Source organism: Myripristis murdjan, chromosome 1 (assembly GCF_902150065.1).
Source record: "Myripristis murdjan chromosome 1, fMyrMur1.1, whole genome shotgun sequence".
NCBI lineage: Eukaryota > Metazoa > Chordata > Actinopteri > Holocentriformes > Holocentridae > Myripristis > Myripristis murdjan.
In genome coordinates this window covers 22,362,425-22,385,432 of record NC_043980.1, presented here as the reverse complement: position 1 = coordinate 22,385,432, position 23,008 = coordinate 22,362,425, and the positions used below count along the sequence as shown (strand labels likewise).

General features: G+C 42.9%; 3 protein-coding genes across 4 annotated transcripts in view; all 3 read right to left on the bottom strand.

The window, feature by feature from the left end:
* The window catches only part of fbxw7 (F-box and WD repeat domain containing 7), a 158,467-nt gene extending 155,944 nt beyond the window's left edge, over positions 1-2,523 (bottom strand). Inside the window, exon 1 of the mRNA XM_030044094.1 lies at positions 2,019-2,523. The gene's annotated coding sequence lies outside the window, so the exon portion shown is untranslated. The remainder of the gene's footprint in view (positions 1-2,018) is intronic.
* Positions 2,524-5,901: 3,378 nt separating this feature from the next.
* Positions 5,902-13,605, bottom strand: tmem154 (transmembrane protein 154). Of its 2 annotated transcripts, XM_030044284.1 has the most exons (9): positions 13,455-13,605; positions 12,449-12,643; positions 12,246-12,305; positions 11,879-11,953; positions 10,613-10,783; positions 9,916-9,967; positions 8,353-8,429; positions 7,946-7,988; positions 5,902-6,470 (listed from the first exon to the last, which is right to left on the bottom strand). In XM_030044284.1, the coding sequence occupies exons 1-8, from the start codon at positions 13,543-13,545 to the stop codon at positions 7,957-7,959; spliced, it is 753 nt and encodes a 250-aa protein (XP_029900144.1). In that variant the 5' UTR covers positions 13,546-13,605; the 3' UTR covers positions 5,902-6,470; positions 7,946-7,956. The 2 variants fall into 2 exon arrangements, with proteins under 2 accessions (XP_029900144.1, XP_029900218.1); XM_030044358.1 differs by lacking the exon at positions 11,879-11,953.
* Positions 13,606-17,181: 3,576 nt separating this feature from the next.
* Positions 17,182-22,871, bottom strand: LOC115364535 (uncharacterized). Its single transcript, XM_030059118.1, has 2 exons — positions 20,820-22,871; positions 17,182-17,312 (listed from the first exon to the last, which is right to left on the bottom strand). Exon 1 carries the CDS (start codon positions 21,846-21,848, stop codon positions 20,925-20,927), a length of 924 nt encoding a protein of 307 aa, XP_029914978.1. The 5' UTR covers positions 21,849-22,871; the 3' UTR covers positions 17,182-17,312; positions 20,820-20,924.
* Positions 22,872-23,008: the final 137 nt, after the last annotated feature.

Sequence of the window (23,008 nt, the reverse complement as noted above, 5' to 3'; positions counted from 1 at the left end):
TCTCCCTCTTCCCATGGAAAATTGAAAATTGCACTATTTTAGTGATTTAAATCACTCATTTTCACTGTTCAGTTTCTTGTTGACCATAAGTGTCATTTGTGGCAGCAGTGATGAATGGGTTGGCACAGATGACTTAGCCACTGCATGTCTGAGTTCATTGTTGCCTGAGGACTGAGTTCATTCAGTCCTCATATGCGGTGATTCTCAAGCCCAGTTCTCAGGTGCTGTGCTGGTTTTAATTCTATTCATATATTTACGGACTGAATTTGGGCACACAACACTGATACAATTAAATGGCTCATAGGACAGAAAACAAGCAGTTCTTTGGGTCCCAAGGACCAGGTCTATAAACAATATTCTAGATCATTCCTGATTCAACAGCTGCAAAGAGTTGCTTTAACTGAGTGGACCAGTGTACACAGGATAACAAGGTCCAGTTAACACACTGCCAACTCCAGTCCTGACCCTAGTAACTTAGAAACGTCTTCTCGGAGCTAATTTTTAGTCTATGCAATCTACTATTGCTATTTTGCCATGCAAAATACCAACGTTAGTATGACAAATAAATAAATACTGTCATGTTAGCCACGGTGCAATGAAAATTTATTTTGAACAATTATCATCAACATTCTCCAAACAGCGATGTCTATCAGCAGGGCCCAATGAAATCCTTCCCCCGAAGATAAGGTACCTCCCTGGTACATCAGCACTAATGTTATATTAGGATGACTGGACGTCCCTAAAAAATTCAGGACAGTTGTGAGCAATTGTCCCGAATCCCAACTTCTGCCTCCCGTGTCCCACAGATTAGACTAATCCCAAGTTTTGATTAGTTGAAGCCTAATAAAACATTAAACACTGATCGCAGAGAAATATTGTTTTGGTGTTGCCCACAGATGGGCTCTGTTATGATCGTAGCCTACATGAATTATAGCTATTGAAGACAGCAAAACCTGCAGTGACAAGGACAGGGAAGGTGTAGCTGCAAGTAGGCATGGACAAGGAGTGATCTGACCTGGCATCGCAGACAGGCATAGCATTGATAAAATCAATAAAATAAAATTAATTGAATATAACAGATAATGATTTACACCGTTATATACGACATAGTCATTGTGTTTGTTTCCCAATGACAGACAGCTGACTTCATGTTTATGAACAAAAATAATATATTTTAGTGCTGACTTTTTACCTTAACATGTTTACAGTTATGGTTAGTGTACACTGAACGTTTGTGAAGCCACGCCCATCACGTCCACATGACCATGATCACTCTCCTGTCCCGAATTTCACCCCCTCTTCTCTGATCAGCCTGAGTTACAGACAGGTAAAATCAACCACCACATCTATGGGAGAAAGGCAGCTTGTTGTGAAGCGGCAGAAATAAAGCATATCGACTGGACAGTGTGTCAAAAGGCGAGTTTTGATGCTACAGTTGGTCACTGTAATAGAGAGAGCTCAACATAACAAGACAAGAGCAGCTGCCAATCAGTCAGATCCCTTACCTCGTATATCAACGTTATTTACAAACATGCTGTCCATACAGTCTGACAAAGACCAACATAATTATTCCCTAATCTGAACTGATGTTCTCCTCGCGTGCATCGCGTGTTAACAAGCGGATTCAACTCCTTAGTCCCATCTTATAAACTCACTTTGAGAGGAATTTGTTTCAAAACACTGGGAGCAAACAAGCGAGGCGAGCTAATAAAACTTCACAGCTCGTTCACAATGTGCTTATTTCATGTGTCCAACTTTACACTGCAGCGTAAACAGTTGGAATGAGTCGAAATCCCCCCTAGAACTATATCTTACGGCTAACATTAGCCAACAAGCTAACCATCAAAAGTAGTATGTTAAGTTGGCTAGCGTTAGCTAAGCTAACTTGGCTAACTAACGAGCTGTAGCAAACATTAGCTAGCCACCGCTAGCCCCGGCCCTCTTCCATCCGTCTTGTATTGCAGTAGCGTTACTACAGAGTGATTATCTAACGCTGTATAATCGCACATTTTCTTTACCTCAGAAATGTGGAGCCTTGCCGGCGATTCCTTTTTAGCCTGGTGTCCTGGGCGAGATCCTCGGAGCTCGGAGAAGCTAGCGGCGGCGGCTCCGCCGAGGTCCAAGCCTCTTCGTTATGCTTTCCCACCAACAGTAACTTAGTGCTAGCCGCTACCCAACACAAGCTAGCACATTAGCAACACTACCTTCAAAGCAGGCGACTAGCTAGCCAAGTTGCTCTTGCGTGCAACGGTAGCTACAAATATGTTGCGTTAGCCAGCTAGTGAAACAAGGCTAACGTTAGTTGCTCTGTCAAGTTGACGACTGTGTTAATCAGCCATTTAACACCGTTCCCTCAAAGGGCAACATATATTGGCCACCGATCATTACAAGAGGGAAAAGTGATCAGCTAAGACTGATTAGCGTGTCTGTTGTGAGTGGTTTGCCTTTCATAGCCACCTCAACAAGCGCCAGGTTTGTTCGTCTCCTGTCTCCACCGACTGGAGAGAATAGGTGTCGCAAGATGATGATGGCACTTTTTTTCCGCTGTTGAACGCTGAGATATGACGTCAGAGGCTGACTGCTGATTCTTGAGGGGAAAAGCAGCACGGGTCCGCCAGCGCTGGATTAGAAATAGGCCTAATTCAATCCAGCACATTGAGGCAGAGGGGGTATCTGTCACAGAGCCGTCTGTGCTGTTCAACCCGCCACGCTCTGGCTTTGTCTTATGGTCATTTTTATGCCCCGTATCTTAATCCTCCAGGGAGAGTCTGAAACCCTGAGATATCACCACGGATTAAAAATGTGATTCTGAGAGGCATGTCATTCACACTGGCGTTTGGTCAATGACGACTGGAAAAGCACAGCCTACCTCTTAGTGAAAACAAAAGATTTAATTCTAGACAGACACGTGAACTCAAAGTATCTTTGCATAAATACCCTCAAACAGGGATTACATTTCATTTTTATTTATTTATTTATTGAAAACTTGCCATGTCCTCCAAGGAACGCTCCATGTAAAGCTTTATTAAAAAAAAAAAAAAAAAAAAAAAAATCCAAACTATTGGCATAACTCTTTTCAATGTGTGTCTTGCTACTATTTGACAGCATTTCAGTTTCATCAGTGAAATCCATAACTGTGCAATAAAACCAGGCAATCGAGTGAAAAATAACCAACAACAGGCAGCAAAAAAAAATGTCAATTTGATATGTAAAAGATGGAGATAAAACAAAGGAATCCTTAGAAGCAGTAAAAAAAAAATGTAAAAACAAAGGATGACAAAACAATAAAGTATGTAAAAGAACATGAATATAGGAATAAAAGGGTGACAGGCTGCATCTTTTATAGCTGTGGGTGGGGAACTCCATAATTTCAGTGTATAATTAAAAAAGGCTGGACTCCCATTTTTCGTATTTATGTGATAGTAGATCACAAGATGCTCATCAAGGCATAGGGTGGTTTCACAGGGCCTTCACTGTGGGTCACAACTCTAAAACTGATGTGTGTAATGTCGTGTATAGGCTTCTTGGTTTACACTCTAAAAAATTCCCAAGCATGATAGCATGCAGTGATAGCAGTGGACAGATAAAAAGATGAAGGAGTGAGGGCTGGTGCAAACATCACATCACTCTTGAGGGAAAACAAACACGGCCATTGGCACAGCTGTGAAATGGAACTGATTGAGTGTGACAGCGGCAGTGCCTGATGGGTAAACAGTGATACAGTCATCCATAGATGTTCAGAGCCGTACAAATCAACAGAGAGAGGACGCTGGTGAGTGACACTGTGGCTGCGCTGTCCACATCTCATTCTGATTCAAGGTGACTGAACACCTTCTCAGGCATGCTTTCAGTCAAATGCATCACTGTTGTCATGTGAAAAGCATGCAACTTTCATTTTGATTCTTTTCATTTTTCTCATCTCAGTGGAAGGATTAAATAGATTTCTCCTTGGGTAAAAAAAATTCTTGGTCAAGCTAAACACAAAGCTGTTTTTTCTTAACTCCATCTTTGAGATCCACTGTTTTGGATCCTCAACGTGCCTCTGGTAGGGGAATCCTTTTCCATTTGATATTCAGCTGACAGAGTTTCATGCTATAGGCTCATCTTCCCCAGTCCTTTTATTTTATCAAGGTATGTATATCCTTAGCCGTAGTGTTTCTCACAGACATATTTGGCTGGAGGCATCTCTGGTTTACACACATATAAACCAGTCTGGTGAGAGTCTGGCACCGTGTGAACAGCTCAGTTTGCATGCAACATTGCCAGTATATCCACAACAATCTGTAAAATCATGCTGGACGTAATGCAATCTATTTGAAAAGTTATATTTAATCGAGTGTAGAGGTCTCAGCTTGAATGGATTCATCTGCACAAGGTCAGTAAGGAAATACTATTTCAGTAGCAATGGGCTTACAGCATGAGTGGTGCTGCAGAACCCAGGTTAATGAAAAGCTTCCAGACGTTCTTAATGTTGTGGTGGCAGTGTTTCTGACCCGCAGCAATGTATGGTAGTGTTATGTGCAGTTAGTAGAGATGGAGAGAGAGAGAGAGAGAGAGAGAGAGAGAGAGAGAGAGAGAGAGAGAGAGCGTGAGAGAGTCATTTGCATGCATGGGTTTGCATGGATTGTGTGCCCTTGAATTTCCTCTGAAATGATTTCCATTACCTCTCAGTAAGTGTCCATCAGATGCAGGCCGACAAAGGGAGAAGAGGGGGGTTAGGCTCGTCAGTGCAGTCACAGTGGCAGACATCACGTCCTCTGCATGTGCACACGATGTACAGGGACACATCAGGAGGACGTACCACGCTTCAAAGTTGGTGATTTATAATCTACTTTTTAACACTGCTGTGGTGCATTTATGGTCAATGTTACTTCTTTTTCAAGTTATCAAGTTACATTTGAACTTGCACTAAATGCACATTTACATTGCTACATTGCAGTACCTTTTATACCTTTTTTCTTTGCTAAAACAGAGTGCATAAAAATCACATAAATAGTATGCCACAATGACAAGTCCAGTCAGCAAGCATATCATTTTGACAAATACACAAAAGTAATAGAGCATGAGTCAAATATGCAGTCAAAAGCCAGTTTATTTGCAAATAATGGCATGATTACATAGTTATTACCATTAAAAAAAAAAAAAGAAAGAAAGAAACATCTATGGCAATTTTAGCAAATGTTATTAATATTCCAAGGAAGCTTCTTCCAGGCTCACTTAATAAAGTCAATTGAGCCAATATTTACATACTTATTTATTAAAAAATATTTTGTATTATTTTTGAAAAACGTATTCTCTTATTTACAGTGCAAGATACTGCAAAATACTGACTGTCACTCACAGGAAGTTGAGTTTGCATTTACATCAGTGTAACGACTACTTAGACTAATAAGTCTCAGGCTAAAACTGTAACAGCTAACAGTGTCATGATGAGATGAAAATTTGATACGGGCATATAAATAAAAACAAGTTTTTAGCAAGCTGTGTCTGAGGAGACATGTAATAATTTATCAAGAGATGACACTGATTTCTCACTCAAACTTCTAAAAATCACTTGAGTTCTTTTTTTTTTTTTTTATCCTAACCTGCTACTGTATATCATGCATGGAAAGCCCTTTCAATGCTGCTCTGTTTGTCTTGCATGCGAATCAGCAGGATGCTACCCCATTTAAATCTGCCGTTGGACAGACGAGCATAGTGTAATGCAACAAAAAAAGACAATGAGAAGCCAGCCTCAGAAACGTTTGACAAAGCAGGTCATATCTGTGGTGGGACTGGGTTGTAAACGGCTATTGGTTGAAGTGTGGGCTTAATTCCGGCAACAGACCATAAACCAAAATATGAATCTGTGGAAAGAAGAATGTGGCGAAAGTAGGTGGATACAAGTCTATGGCACAGTGATTTTTCTTTGTCTTAGAGTTACAGTATGCACATCCTTTTTTCTCACACAGATTCCCAGAGACATAGAAAATGCATTCACTCAGCGTAGCTAATTACCATTTGAAACATTGAAAACAAAAGGCAATAAAAACAGCCAAAGCATGAACAAAACAATAAATGAAAAGCACAATACTGAGTAGATGGCAATGCAATAGCCATTCATTATCGTTAAAGTTAAACAACAGAACCAGCAGTGAACCAGTTTAAGTCCGGTTGTCACATACTGCTTTACATAAAAGTCTTCAGGGAGGAATTAACCGGCGAGAGTTTTATGGAGTTGCATTGAAAAAAGTTTATCTGTGACAATTACTGTTCCTGCTGTGGTTTGCAAAGGATAGGAGTCTGTATTTCCTTTTGAGTGTCTCTTGTTGTGATGTTGTTTGCTGCCAAACAAAGTAGTGCCTGTAGTCAATAATGTTGCCTTAATGCTGTGAAAATGCTGGAAAATAGTCAGAGTTGGCCACCATGCGTTACAGTGCTGCTTGGTGACCATTTGTCCTTGCATGCAGGGGGAGTTTTTCCTTTGTTACCTGCAAAAAAAGAGAAGGAGAGGTGACAGCGTCCATGATTTTTTTATCATTAGGATGTAGAGCAGACAGTCAGAGGGGGAGAGAAAGGTCAGATAATTTGTATCATTCTTGTCACTGAGTGCACACACAGAGGAATTAAGCGTCATGTCAAGGAGTTCACAAACAGATGTTGTGTTTTTTAAAAATCAGACAACCTTAAGTACTGTAAAACATATTAATGCATCTAGGCCAAAGAGGTCTTGGTTTAAAATGATCTGGAAAAGCAAAGTACAGCAGCACATAGAAGATAAAATACAATAGATGACACCACATTGTGCAACTGCACCCATCAGTAACATAATACTTCTGTTTTGAGCTCTCTTTTGCAACTCAATGTCTACAGAGAACCTCCCTGTGAACTGAAAGTAGCCACTAACCCTTGCACAGCTTTGCAAATAAAATCCTGGGAAAAAGCCGTGTGTGAATGACATTGGTCAACAGTAAGCGGAATGGACCTTGACCCGCCCTCGCGAGCGCTACAAGTGAGGAGACCATCCCTGGCGAAGTTGCGCCACACTTCCATGAATGCCTGTTGTAATCACTAACAGATGTGAGGAGTGTTTGTGCTTTAAAGCATTACCATGTGTAATGACTCAAGGGTCACAGTTCATCGATCACAGCTATTCTAAACCTGGCTGGTGCATCACAACAAAGAAAAAAAAAACTCGTTGGCAAAGACTTGTTATTACCCGAGGTAAACTGTTGAACTGTGGTGGCTTCACTGTGTAACAAAAACTGTATGAAGGTAATTGGTAATGCTTGGCTACTAGGAAACATGGGGTCTTTTCTAATGAATGTGACAATGATGATGATGATGATAATGATGATGATGATGTTGTATTTGCATATTGTTATTTATATTGCTTATGGGTTTTTTTTTTTTTTGTTACCTGCCTCGGGACTACGCATATAAATTAGTATTCTTGCTAACTCCGACATGTTTACATCTTTTATTCTATACTGATGTTCATTAATGTGCTCTGTAAATAAACATTAAATAAATAAATAAGATAGAAGTTTTTAGCCTTAACACCTGTTGAGACATGTCACCAGGCTTTTCTCCTGGTTTGATATACAGATATATTTGTCTATGCTCCTCTAATAGTCCTGACACACTGTTTGTCTGTTTTTTTTTTATATATATATATCCTGTTATACTGCCACACAAACTCTACAAGTTCCTGTAATAGTCAGAAAGCAAATATTATCTACAGCAGGAGCCAAATGTTTGTGTAAGATTCACTTTGGACTCCACCGAAACCTGCTTTGATATCCAAAAACAACGTTTATATTACTTAATGGGAAGTGGCACACTCAAGAATTAAATATGAGATTTCATAGATTTCCTGCCAACTTTATCCAAGAAACTGAATATACATTGGTTGTTATCACAAGAAATGCAAAAAGTGCAATGACAAGTGTGGAAATCTGCTCACCATAAATATAATTATGCATGTTCTGAGTCCTTGGCAGCCTCACCTAAAACAGGCAACAAAACAAACAAACAAACAGGACAATCACTTTCACCATACCTGCAAACTGTCTTTATCCATATCATAGACAGGCCACACGTTAATTTTCCACAAACCATGAATACTTATACCAAAGGGCTTTTCTGGTAAACCAGCTGGCATCAGACTACACAAACACAAGGCAGTGCTCAGTGTTAGACAGAGCATTAGTGACATCTGCTGGACTAAATTATTACTACTTTGCAGAGAGGAAGTCTCATTTGGCAGACATATTTTTGAACTGATCTCCTTATTTACTCACTTTTTTTTTTATTGTATTCCATTTATTTATTTATTTTCTCCATTGCATAGTTTAATCTATAGAAACCCACCGTCTTTGCTCATCCACTGGTCCAGTTCCTCCATCTCTAGCTCCAACACTGAGGGCACGTCCTCCTCAAACATGGGCCTGGAGTGCACAGAGTGATGTTACTGGAATACCTTGCACATGTATATCAGGAACCAGACATATATGGGCATTTAATGCACCAAATCTGTAAAAGTGAACTAATAATCATTTGTGAGAACTGACACCTATGGAAGAAATAAAGTAAGTAAGAAGGAAAGCTTTCCTCCGATTGAGCTGAACTTTACTGATACACAATAATTTTTGGAGACGTTGTCATCAAACATACAGGGTCCTTGAGAGGGACCCAGGTAAACACACAATGAGTCTGACACACAATGAGCTCACTCTCGAGATCAGGGGTGTCCCACCATGTGCCATGTAGGGCCGAGAGGCTGCAGGATTTCATTCCAGCAGGTGATTTCACTGATCATCTCATCCTCTGCTTGAAGGTGAGCTGATCAATGAAATCACCTGCTGGAGTTTTTGATTGGAATGAAAACCTGCAGCGTCTCAGCCCTCCATGCCACATGGCTGGACACCCCTGCTCTAGATGTTAGTGTAATGAGAAAGAGTACAAGACAGCTGATTTGATCAGATATTCTTAACTGAGATCACCATGCAGTATAACAGCTCGATAATACTATTCTTCTCACATCTAAAAAAATAATAAAATAAAATCTCAGGTCAGGGTAGCTCAGGTAAAATCTGCATCTGTCTGGATGACCTTTGGATGAAAAAGTTGGGGACAGCTCTACCCAGAAGCTTGTGCTTCTCTCCTTTATGTGTGGTTAAAGCTTCGGTCTGTTTTGCATTTTCCCTTTATTTCTCTTGAAAGCAGTTACAGTGAGGCGGGCAAAGTTCTGTCCAATTCAACTTTTTTTTCCCTGTTTTCTCTGTTACATGCTCTGTTGGAAAACTATTTCCTCTTTCCATAGATACATGTGTATCATATTTTCAAATTACAATTGAAGAAGCTGATTTTGAAAGCATTTTTTTACCTTAAGCTCATAAACTCTAGCAGGCGACCATCGTTAGAGCATTTAAACCAGCTTGTGGTGAGAACATTTGGTTAGTAAAAAAAAAAAAAAAAGAAAAAAGAAAAAATGAACAGTCAATAAAAGAAAGAATTTGCTGAAAACAAAACTTCATCTGCAGGCCTGTTCAAGGGCTTAAAGCTGTGCAGGCACACAGAATGTTTTAAGCTCTTTCTGGGAATCATTTTCTGTGCCCGGTCAAAACCAGTTTGCCTTTTGACAGATGTTTTAATATCTGCTATTGACAACATACACATACTAAATCAAACTGCCTCACACACTGCAAAAATCTGTGTATGTAGATCAGCGTGTCATAGCAACAAGGTCAACTTTATGAACACACACACACACACGCACACACAGGCACAAAGAAACTCACTTCATTTGCACATACACACTGTTCAAAAAGTAAGTATCACTATCATCATCATGATTTATTTCAAATTAAACCTTCAAATTACAACAACAGAATAATATATTATGTTATATTATTATATTTTCTCTGTACTTACATTGGTACTTTGTCTGTGCTGCATCCATCCAAATATGAATCCTTTCTTTGATCTACAACAACAGGGAACATCATTTCTAACATCTGATAAAATTGCACGTATTAATCAGTAAACATTTGCTCTCCCCTGAAAAACACAAAGCAAGTAAGATAGAGATCATTAACAAGCACAAGTTTTAACAAAATAAAAGTCTGCTCTCCTATCAAAGGTAGCTGATAGTTGAATTTATTTAAAACCTAACACCATCATATGGCTGCAACGATTAGGTGAAATTTTGATTAGTAGTAATTAATCGCCAACTATTTTGATAATTGATTAATTGTTTTGAGTCATTTTTAAGGAGAAAATTTCCAAATTCTCTGATTCCAGCCTCTCAAATGTGAATATTTTCATTTTTTGTTATTGTTATTGTTTTTTTTTTTTTTTTTTTTTTGTCTTCTGTGACCATAAACTAACTACAGTAGTTTGGGACAAAATGACATTTGAGGATGTCACTTTGGGCTGTGGGACCTGGTCATCAACATTTTTCACAATTTTCCTGATGAAACAACTAACTGATTCATCAATAAATAACTGAGAGATTAATCTATGATAAAAAAAAAAAAATCATTAGTTGCAACTCTACATAGGACACAGAGGTGAAGTCAGGCTCTGGTTGCTCATCATGTGAGAGGTGTTCCTGTTGTGATGAACGTACCGGTAGCTCTCATTTTTTGGTTCCATCTGCGGTTCACCATGATACCGCACACGATCATGGCGATTATCACGACCACCAACCCCACAGGGATCAGGATCATGGTGGGATCTATCTCACCGGCTCCTGGTAAAGAGGTTGGGTCACTAACAGAGTCCATGTCCCCTGGAGCAGCTGTAGGTGGGTTTGCAAAAAAAAGGGAAAAAAAGTCATTAGTCCAGTCAGGCTCACTTCAAAGGTTGATAAAATAGTCATTAGTATAATGAGCCAATTATACTGCCCTACACAGGCAAACAGCAGTAACTTCACTTCTGGTTGAAAATTAGTTATTGTCATTTTTGAGTTAAGACCTTTCTTTCTTTTTTTCCATTTTTTTTTTTTTTTTTTTTTTTTGAGGGGTTGGGGTAGTAACAGTGCAAATCAATATAATAAAAACAGTAACTTCAACTAACTGTACTGTGCCTTTGTTTTCCATTGCATAAAAATTAAGTTATGGTTTACCCACACCACTCCACTTCTTTTGAAATTTGAATTAAGCAAGATGAATCCGATTTTAAGGCTAATTGTGTGTGTGTGTGTGTGTGTGTGTGTGTGTGTGTGTTTTCATGTCATCATCATAATACGGTATATATTGTGTGTGATTATCACACCAAGTCTTAGATACATCATTAACAACAGCATGAAATTTTACTGGACAACATTTACCGGTATTTATGACCCTATGGCATTGTTATTTCTTTTTGGCCTTGAATGTACATTGAAACAATATCTTATCATCACTCAGTACCTTTTATGTTAAAACTAACAACCAAATTTGAGAGATCAGGTGGAAGTTGCTGCATTTTTGTCAGTTCCTGCTGGTGTGCAAAGGCAGAATAAGTAACTTCAGAAAAAGTGTCAGATGTCTAGCCTGATTTAAATTCAAAATTAAAATAAGGTTTACAAAATTACAATAAGCTTTAGAAGGAAAGAATGAAAAAAAATGGCTACAGTTCCAATAGCCTGCCTAAAACACTTTTGTCTGGACAACAGAAAAAGTGATTTTTCTCAGCTCTACCCTCTGGGAAGTTACTGCTTTTTGCTTTTGTAGGGCACACTAATTCTCCATTTGTATCAGCAGCCACAGATCATAGCTTAGCTTCATGGAGTTATCACTCCGCAGTTAGTTATCTAGATGATTAGTCATGCATAAAAAATACTAATAACAATTATTTAAGCACACAAATGAGGGCTGTGGTGGTATGTTAGGCCATAGCTGGTCTGACATACCCCCAACTTCGTAGTTCTTGTTGAACTCTATTTTATCATCTCCAGAGCCATGTCCTCCCTCTATGTACTCTTCAACTGAAAACAACAGCAACAGTAAGAGAGAGCATTAGACTTTATTTACTAAAACTGTCCTAAATGTGACATGAGGTTTAAAATACTGAGCAATGCCATGGGTGCCTTTGCTGTTTGCAAAAGCACCCATGGCATGCTTTTGGTGGCAGGAAAACAAAGCAATACATACTGAAATGTAACTCTACTCAACATTTAAATTTCTTCTAATGGCTCTTTAATGAGGGTGGGGGTAGAGGATGTCCCAAACCTGTTGTGAATACAGCATTGTGTAGAACAAACACTGATGTGGACTCACCTGTAGTTGAAGGGCTCTCTTCCAATGATGATGAAGTGTCATCGGAAACAGGTGGAGGCTCTAGAGACCCACAGGATAGCACGTAATCATTATGCCAAAATGAACACAAGCAGAACTGCTGAGCTCTGAAGTAAAACAAATGATGCTCTGAACTGGTCTCACCAAACTGGGAGAATGCAGAGGCCGAGATAATAAAATCTAACCTGTGGTCCCTGTATCATGAGGGGTTGTTGTTTCCAGGTCCTCTGTTCCAGCTTCCTCTGGAGGGGCCTCTTCTGACGGGGCCTCCTCTGGTGGAGCCTCCTCTGGTGGGGGCTCCTCTGGTGGAGCATCCTCTGATCCAGCTTCCTCTGGCGGAGCCTCCTCAGCCACATCCTCTTCCACTTCATCACACAACACTGCAATTCAACACCTGTCATTACTTTATATCATTCACTCTGTCGTATCAATGAAACGGATAATCATCCCTGCAGGAGCTGTAGAAATTACAGCATTTATTTTAAACTGTAAAACACACAATATTGTGACGTGAATACAGAACTGGCAGAGCTGTAGGGATTTTGTACAATATTTCCCAACGAAATATCTCAAAAACACGATAGAAAGTCAAACTCCATTAGTAAGCCACATATATGAAAAAGTAGAGGGTCTATAGTCAGACCATACAGGAACTTTGACTTCCCTTTGTGATTGCAATCTGTTGTTGCAAAAACCAAAAGTGTGGCGAAAACTAGCTATGACATAGGCGGAGACCTTCGGTTGGTTGTGCAATATTTTTTTAACATTAGTGCTTTGTCATGGATGGAAAGGTTTTCGCTTTTCTCACTTAAGACAAAAAGTAACATTTCAAATGAAACACAAATGCCAGAAAAACTAACCCATACAGTAGGAGTAACATTGTTGAACGCTAAAACCCAACTACATCTACATCTACATCTACAACTACACGTCTAGGAAAAACCTGTGGTAGAGCAGATGTTATCTTTACAAAATCTTGCACAGAAAATGGATTCCTAAGTAGCATTAGAGAGATTTAGTTGCTGAACTTGACACAACTTTGACAAATCGCTGACTGGGGTAAGAAATAACTACACAGAAAACAATTCTCAAAGAGTGCTTGGCCTCTGTAATCCGTTGGGTGTGTAATCCATTGTATGGTGAGATTTTGTTGTGATTCAGTCAGAAGGAAAATAATCTTGCTGTTCCTACCTGTCCCAGCCAGGCTGGTCAGCAGCAGCAGCAGCAGCAGAGGGGTCATTTCCCTGGGGCCTCTCATGTTACCAGGCCTGAAGGCGGACATAGTGCCATTGTGTGCCCGCTTCCTTCTCTACTATCACGGCATCCTACTTCCTGATCTGACTTTGACTCACCTACACATTAAAAACGAGAGAGGAGGAGAAAAAACGCTCCACTAGACACACACCCACAGAGTGAGGCAGATAACTCTCGGATGTGATGCAATCAACTGTGTGCTTGTAGCCACAAGCCTGGCAGCTCCTCAGCTGCACTAGAATCACATTCCTGCTGGTTAGGTATGCAGCCTTACAGAGCGGGGGGAAACCTGAACAAACTGAGGGCAAAGAAAAACATTTGCTTGTACTCTGTGAGAACCAGCTGGCTCTCAAAGAGGATCTCTCTGAAAATTGTTTATTGTGAATCATCAGCATTTATCTGGTCACATTAAATATTTCAGTTTCCGTTGCTTTAAACTGGTTGTGTTGTTGTTTGTTGATCTGTTAAGTGATATAAACCTATTCAGAACACTAATTTAGTCTTTCAGCTAAAACACTGATCAATAATTTCATGGTTTTATTCTCTTGATCATCCCTGGGTAATGGCTGTCGGCCTTTGTTTCAAAGAGTCTACAATCTTCAGCAATCCTCTGGAGCAAAGCTGTGGCCGTGGCAGGTTTCAACATGAACAACATGAAGAATTTGCCGTTTATTAGCATTTGTACTGGTCATTTCACGGTAATGTTGTCAACAAATGGTCTGTGAATGTTATCAAAAAAAAATAATAATCTGTGACGCATCTTGCAAAGACAAGAAATCAGTTCTCGGAACTGCTGACAAATGAGGGTTAGGCAACACTCGCATGATTCACACATGAGAAACATGGTCTTTGTCTGGGGTAACCCACGGCAACACAGCTCCCTGAATAATGCCATCATAACAGGTGACAACTTTGTTCTCATAAGGCAAAATGTGTTTGTTTGTTTGTTTGTTTTTAAGATTATTTTCTGGGCATTTCTGCTTTTCCTTTGGCAAGAAGCCCTTGATTGATAAACTTGATACTGACAAATAAAATTATGTTAAAATCAACCTTATTTTGAAATTTTGATCGGACTTTATCTTTAATCTTAAACTTGTCAGAAAAGAAAATTTGTCTTTCTCGCTAGCTTTGATGCTGTTTGATAAACTTAATGTTGAGTTGACTGGCCTCTGAAAAACACAGTTGCAAGATTTCCTAAAAACAAACAAAAAAAGTTTATATTCACATGATGTCATGCTTATAATAAAGTAAGATAAAGTTATATAGCAGGTGTTTCTTTCCTTTTATGAATTCATGGTGACGAGCTGCTGGCCTCCTTCTGTTTTTTTTTTTTGTTTGTTTGTTTGTTTGTTTGTTTTTTCGCTCCTCAAAATGTTTTCTCTCAGGGTGCTCACACTGGCAGAAAAAAAAATTAAATTAAAAAATAATAATGTCCTGCACTAGATTGCCATGCTTTAAAATACAATGACTTCCCTTCGTTTGAATAACAATTACAGGGGAGTCGACAGCTGAATGCTCACATAACTACATTTTCTGAAGCGAGAGCCTGGAAATAAGATAGCACCAGCCTGGAGAAACTTGAGGAACGAGTACGGGGGCTTCTGAAGTCAGCGCACAAGGACAGCAAACTTTAACAAGGATAGTTTTAATCTGTAAAAAAAAAAAAAAAAGAAAAGCTTTGGGTTCTGTGGAAAACCCCAAACCAAATACTGTTTTTGCAGGAAATTTTTCCATTAGACTGGCTGTGTGTGAGAGTGATTTCAGTATCAGTAATGTGCTTTCCTCACACTCACAAAGCAGTTCATTAATTTTATTCAGCCTTCTGTTCAGGATCAGTCAGCTACACTTGATTTGGCTCTCTTAGCTGGAATTACTGCAAATGACGAGGCTTTTAGAGGATGTGTGTTCATTCAACTATAGGGCCATAATTTTTCAGATTTTTTTTTTTTTTTTTTTTTTTTTTATAAGTCTGTGCCCACATTTACAAGCCATTTTAATCTATCAGTCCTCACATCCTCAACCTTTTATCTGCCACTGAATTCTGCGAAGCCCTCACCGCTTCCTCCTGCTGCCCGTCAGCTGCTCACTGACAAACTCTCAGACGATTTGAAGAGAGTCTGCTCGGCCTTTTAGACACAGTGGGTCCCTTTAAAGACAGACAGGCCATGCCCTGGCCAAATAACCACCTGTGAGCATTCAGCACGGAATGTGGAAAAGCCAAACATTAATAGGGAACGAATAACTTGTAATTTAATTTTCGAAATTCAAAGTGATTTGCTTAATATATCAAGGGATCAGAAGGTAGTCGAGGATGCGAGGGTGGCACACTTCTCTGAAAAAATATTACCACGCCACCACAAGTTAGTAAGCTATTGTAATGAATTCGGGTTTGGGCCAAGGATGGTTAAAAGGCGACCAAAACCAGGAATCACGTGGGACAAATGTCGGAAACCCCAGAGTAAACACACAGCCACACAGAGTAACAAATAAAATGACAATCTTTATTTAAATTCCGTCATTCATGAACGGGGCACCTGGAGTTAAAGCAAGGCGGGGGAGCTACCACTCTTCAGGGTCACCCAAACTGGCTGCACAATAAAAATGTGCACACCATCAATGAAATACACACCACATCAGAGCACACACTACAAACTTCTGGAGATGCATGAAAACCCGTCACACTACAAACTGCTGGAGATGCATGAAAACCCGTCACACTACAAACTAGGCAACTGCACTTCTAAATGACGTGAATAAGAGTGCATCCAATTACGGGACCCCGACCCAGAACTAGCTCAACCCCCCCAAAACTCCTTTCCAATCCCCACACTAATAAAACACACATACATTACAAATACAAGTTAAAATGAGTAGGCTACTCAGCTTCGTGGCCGACGAGACCCCCCCCCGGGGTCTAGGCTTGTGGCACCGTCCAACTCCCCGGGGGACCACGGCTTCGTCAGACGGCGCAACTGGTGACCGGCAGGGTCCGCCAACAGCGGCGTGCTGGAGGCGGCAGCGAAGCTGGAGAGCGACGGCGGCTGCGCTCCTATAGCCCCAGCCCTAACTAACTACAGGAGGCAGCAGGCCTCCCCTCCTAACGCTGGAACGGTCTAACCCCGCTACCGTATCTGTCTTCGTCGCCGGCCGCCCTAAACAGCTGCGAACGACACCCACCCGCTCCCGGAGTGAACGCAGCCACACCGCACACAACACGCTCCCCAGACCCACACACAATGCCCAGCTCTCCGCTTTTCAGTCCCAGAGTCCCACCGGCTGTGCAATCAGCCGCAGCTGATGTTCATCAGTTCATTAGGCTCCCCGTCAGCCCAACAGTGGGCAAGTTCAACAGTTCAGCCCACTATTCACATCACACTTCCCCCTCTCCTAATGAAAAAGACTCGTCCCCGAGTCACTGTAATGACATCTGATAGTCTCGAGACCAAGCAGGTGGCTTCCGATGTCGCACGGGACGTCCGCTGCTTGACACTAACCCCTCCTCTTGAGAGGAGCAGGCCACAGATGCATCCTCGGGAGGAGAACTCAAGGATGCAAGGGGGTCGGAGCAATCTAAAGACAAAACCCCCTCCACTCCTTCAGCTCCTGAAGACATGGGGGCCTGGGCCACACAGCCCCCCGGAGGTAAACTGTCCCCTGGTGATGTCCCCAGATCGGCTGGACGGCGATGATGGACCCAACCTGCGCCAAACTGGAACCCCGAATGCTGTCGTCGGGAAGGTCTGGGTGGCCGAGAGTCGGGTTGATCAGCCCTCCTGGACACTGGATTGGTCGTCACTGCCAAAGAAGAGGTAAAGGGCTTAAGTCGGTTGAAGTGCACAACACACTCAGGACCTCCCTCCACAGACATGAGCCTATAAAGCACATCTGTCACTCTTTCAACCACCCTGAAAGGGCCCTTATACCTTCTCTGCAACTTAGGGCAAAGCCCCCGCTTCCTGGCCTTATTCTGCACCCAGACTAATTCCCCCTCAGAGTAGTACTGAAAATTGGCCCTAAAATCATATGAGCTTTTCTGCTGCTCTGAAGCCCGGGCCTGGTGCCCTTTCACTGCTTCCACAACTGTAGACAATGTCTCACTAAGCCTGGAAACATAATCATTAACAGAAGAAAACTGCTCCTGAGTATCTAGGTTCAACATGATATCAATAGGCAGAACAATTTCCCGCCCAAACAAGACTTTATAAGGAGTGAATGCAGTGCTAGCATGAACACTACTCCGGTAGGCCAACATCACATAAGGCAACAAAGTATCCCAGTTTAATTGGTTGTCCTCTACAAAGAGCGACAACATGGACAACAGAGTACGGTTAAAGCGCTCTATAAGGCCATCTGACTGGGCGTGGTAAGGCGATGTACGAGTCTTGTGCATATGCAAAAGCCTACACAACTCCCTAAACAAAGTAGACTCAAAATTTCGCCCCTGATCTGAATGAATACTACGGGGAACTCCAAAACGACACACCCACTCTTCCGTCAGCACTTTAGCAATAGTACTAGCTTCCTGGTTAGGAAGGGGAAAAGCCTCAGTCCACTTTGAGAAATAATCACCTACAACCAGGATATACCTGTTCCTATTAGGGGTCTCTGGAAGAGGGCCTAGTATATCTAGTGCCACTCGTTCAAAGGGTCTAGATGTAACTGACGGCTGCAGAGGAGCACAAGGAGGCTTACCCTGGGTCTTACGAGAAGAACAGTCAACACACTCCTTCACCCACTGTTTGACATCTCCAAACCATCCTGGCCAATAGAAACGGTCTTTTACCTTCCCCTGCAACTTCTGCACCCCCAAATGTCCCCCCGTAGTATCGCCATGCAGCTGTGCCAAGACCTTGGGCACCAAAGACCGAGGGAGAACCACCTGTACTTTAGATGCAGCATCAGAATGGGCAGGAGGGATTCTCACCAACCTAGACCCTTGCACATGTAGCTGATTCCAGACAGGGGCGTACTTCTGAAATTCAGGGCCATCGGGCATGTGACACTCCTCTGCTTGCTTTTTACAATCCAGAATTTGCTGTAGCTCACTATCATCCATTTGGGCTTGAGCTAGCTCATCTACCTCCCCCCCTTCGCTGGAGGGGACCTGAGGGGTTTCCTGTACAGCACACACTTTAAGGATGTCCTTGCCTAGCTTTTTACTTGCTGGTGACTTCTGACCCAGCCCCCTCCCATCACAAAAAGCAGGCAACCTTGAAAGAGCATCAGCATTTGCGTGTAGCTTGCCTGGCCTATGTACAATCTCATACTGGAAGTTAGCAAGCTGTTCAACCCACCGAGCCAACTGCCCCTCCAGTCCTTGAAAATTATGCAGCCACCGCAAAGAGTTATGATCAGTACGTAGCACAAACTCTTTACCCAACAGATAGTGTTTGAAATGCTTTGTAAAGGTCACCATGCTCAACAGCTCCTTTTTTGTGGTAGCATATTTACGCTCTTGCTTAGTAAGTGCCCTACTGGCATATGCTACAACACGTTCATGCCCTCCCTCTTCCTGAGACAGAACTGCCCCAATTCCCACATCACTGGCATCAGTATCTAAGATGAATGTTTTACTTGGGTCTGGATAGGCCAACACAGGAGCAGTAATAAGACTGGCTTTTAGTCGATCAAATGCTCGCTGACAATCATCAGTCCACTGAAAACGCTTCCCTTTCTCCACAAGCTGGTGTAAGGGACGAGCGATGTCTGCAAAACCTTTCACAAAACGCCTGTAGTACGAGGCTAGCCCCACAAAACTCTGGACCTCAGTCTGATTCTGCGGGACAGGCCACTCTCTTACTGCAGCCACCTTAGCAGGGTCTGCCATCACCCCCTCAGCAGAGATGACATGGCCTAGATAGTGGACCTGAGTAGAGAACAGATTACATTTAGATGGCTTGATTTTCAAATTCGCCTGCTGAAGTTTTGACAGCACCTCATCAAGACGAGCCAGTTGTTCCTGAAATGTGCGCCCAAACACAATAATATCATCTAGATACACCAGGCAGGTTGTCCACTGCAAATCTGCAAGTATCAAATCCATAAGTCTTTGAAAGGTGCTGGGCGCGTTGCAAAGACCAAAGCTCAAAACATTGAATTCAAACAGCCCCTGGCGTGTTATGAAAGCAGTTTTGCAACGATCCTTAGGGTCGACCTCCACCTGCCAGTAACCACTGGCTAAATCAAGCGTGGAAAACCAGCAGGCGTTGCTTAAGCTGTCCAAAGCATCATCTATTCTTGGAAGAGGATATGCATCCTTACAGGTGACATCATTCAGTTTTCTGTAGTCAACACAAAAACGGAGCCCGCCGCCTTTTTTCCGCACCAAAACTACAGGGGCCGCCCAGGGGCTACAAGAAGGCCGAATGATGCCATTGTCAAGCATTTGTTTCAGATTATCAGCTACTTCCTGCTGCAAATGGAGGGGGACCCTTCTTGGGGGTAACTTGATAGGCTTAGCGTCACCTGTATCAATTTCATGCATGGTCAGATGTGTCCTACCCAAGTCAGTCTCACTCTGGCTAAAGACAGAGAGATTCCGGTGCAATAGCTGTTTCACTGCCTCAATTTGTTCAGCGGAGAGACCCTTATCCCTCACCCCAAATAAACTCATGAGACTATCAACAGTCCAGGGCTGTAAAGTGTCATCCCCTTCCTTGATACACTCTCCCACCTCATCAACCTCGATATCAGTAAAGAGAGTACCCACTTTCATGCCCTTTTTCAGTGTTAAAGCATCATTAGTCACATTAATGACCCGAACTGGTAGTGCCCCCTTCTCTACTCTACAAACCACACGGGCAACCAGCAAGTCACAATGTTTAGACAAGACTGAGGATGGTTCCAGCATTGCCTCTGCGTAGTCCCCCCATGCACTCTGTACCATGCCTGAAATTATAGCTTCACTCCGCGGTGGAACTACTGTGTCTGATTGAACAACAACAATTTGAGGCTGTAATGTTGGGTTAAGATCCACAAGGGGGAGTGTTTTCCCCATTATTTGGCAAGTCTTCTCACCTAAATCAACCACAGCCTCATACCTGGACAAAAAGTCAAAACCAAGCAGGATTTCCTCAGACGGTATGTCCGACACCAAAAAATCAGCAACCAGGGCTAAAGAATCAAACTGACACACGGTCTGCCAGCCCCCAAGAATCTGCATTGCCCCACCATTTGCTGCTCTTGCATCCCCAATATATTCTTGCAAGTCAGACCCCCCCTTAGTAATAGAGAGCCAAACCTGTTTAGGTATAATGGAGTGTGATGCCCCAGTATCAACCAACACATGACAACTAGACCCACCTATCTTGGCTGCAAGATAGCCGGAACCTCCTTCCGCCTTCTCAAGGGCCCTAGTGGATACAGCTGGAAGGGGGGCGGGCATTGGGCCCTCTGTGCACGCCCCCTCTAGTTTCCCTGCAAATAGGGACAGTTACGGCGTATGTGCCTGTTACACCCACACTCCCAACACCCCCCTCTCTGTTCCATAGCCTCACGTTTAACTGTAACATTGCCAGGTGTGCCGACCGCTTGAGGGGGAGGGGGAGGTGCAGCTGCCTGAACAGGGACAGGGTGTACGAGATTTGATTTAAAAGCATGCACAGCAGTCTGTAAGACCTTAACCTCTTGCCTCAATCCTTCCACCACCCCCAATAAAACTTCCATCTGCTCATCACTCTTAGACTTCGGTTCAGAGACCCCCCGGACCTTAGCATCCTGAGTTAAATGGCTATTTTCTAGACCTCTGATGAGCTCAAGTTCTGAAGCCAGATTTATTGCAGCTTCCAGTGTTGCAGGTTTGGCACTACGAAGACTGATGCGCAAATCCCCACTGCCCACATGCGTAATAAAGTGGTCCCTTGCCAATAGGTCCTGTGTGTTAAGGTCCGCGGAAGGATAGGCTCTCGCAACCAGCCGGCGCAAAGCAATACCAAACTCGCGGACTGTCTCATTATGAAGCCTCCTCCGTGAGGAGAAGCTAGCCCTGTTCCAATCGTCACTGTCACAGGGATCAAGACACCTCCCCATAGCATCTTTCAACAGGGTATAATTCGTTTTAGCTGCTGCTGATAACCCACTATAGACCTCACGGGCTCGACCTGCCAATAGGAGACCCATAAATTTCAGCCTGAGTGATTCATCCCAGTTATTTACATCAGCGGCCATCTCAAACTGCTCAGCCCAATCAGACCATTCTCTCCCCGCACCAGTAAAGGTCTCTGGCATGAAGACTGGACGGGGAGTTGCACCATTAATAGTTGAAACAGGGGGAGCATCTTGATTTGGGGCAAACTCAGCAGGTTGTGGTGGATTATTCTCCGGTTCCGACATTCTTGCAGTAAAGATCCCACCGCTGCCACCAGTGTAATGAATTCGGGTTTGGGCCAAGGATGGTTAAAAGGCGACCAAAACCAGGAATCACGTGGGACAAATGTCGGAAACCCCAGAGTAAACACACAGCCACACAGAGTAACAAATAAAATGACAATCTTTATTTAAATTCCGTCATTCATGAACGGGGCACCTGGAGTTAAAGCAAGGCGGGGGAGCTACCACTCTTCAGGGTCACCCAAACTGGCTGCACAATAAAAATGTGCACACCATCAATGAAATACACACCACATCAGAGCACACACTACAAACTTCTGGAGATGCATGAAAACCCGTCACACTACAAACTGCTGGAGATGCATGAAAACCCGTCACACTACAAACTAGGCAACTGCACTTCTAAATGACGTGAATAAGAGTGCATCCAATTACGGGACCCCGACCCAGAACTAGCTCAACCCCCCCAAAACTCCTTTCCAATCCCCACACTAATAAAACACACATACATTACAAATACAAGTTAAAATGAGTAGGCTACTCAGCTTCGTGGCCGACGAGACCCCCCCCCGGGGTCTAGGCTTGTGGCACCGTCCAACTCCCCGGGGGACCACGGCTTCGTCAGACGGCGCAACTGGTGACCGGCAGGGTCCGCCAACAGCGGCGTGCTGGAGGCGGCAGCGAAGCTGGAGAGCGACGGCGGCTGCGCTCCTATAGCCCCAGCCCTAACTAACTACAGGAGGCAGCAGGCCTCCCCTCCTAACGCTGGAACGGTCTAACCCCGCTACCGTATCTGTCTTCGTCGCCGGCCGCCCTAAACAGCTGCGAACGACACCCACCCGCTCCCGGAGTGAACGCAGCCACACCGCACACAACACGCTCCCCAGACCCACACACAATGCCCAGCTCTCCGCTTTTCAGTCCCAGAGTCCCACCGGCTGTGCAATCAGCCGCAGCTGATGTTCATCAGTTCATTAGGCTCCCCGTCAGCCCAACAGTGGGCAAGTTCAACAGTTCAGCCCACTATTCACATCACACTATTGTAACATGCAAAATACTACAATCACAAAATTATGAATAGTTTACCTACACATCAACATTTATTTACACAGTTTATTTATTATCGATGGGGTGTCTTTGCCCTGCAGAATCAAAATGTTTTA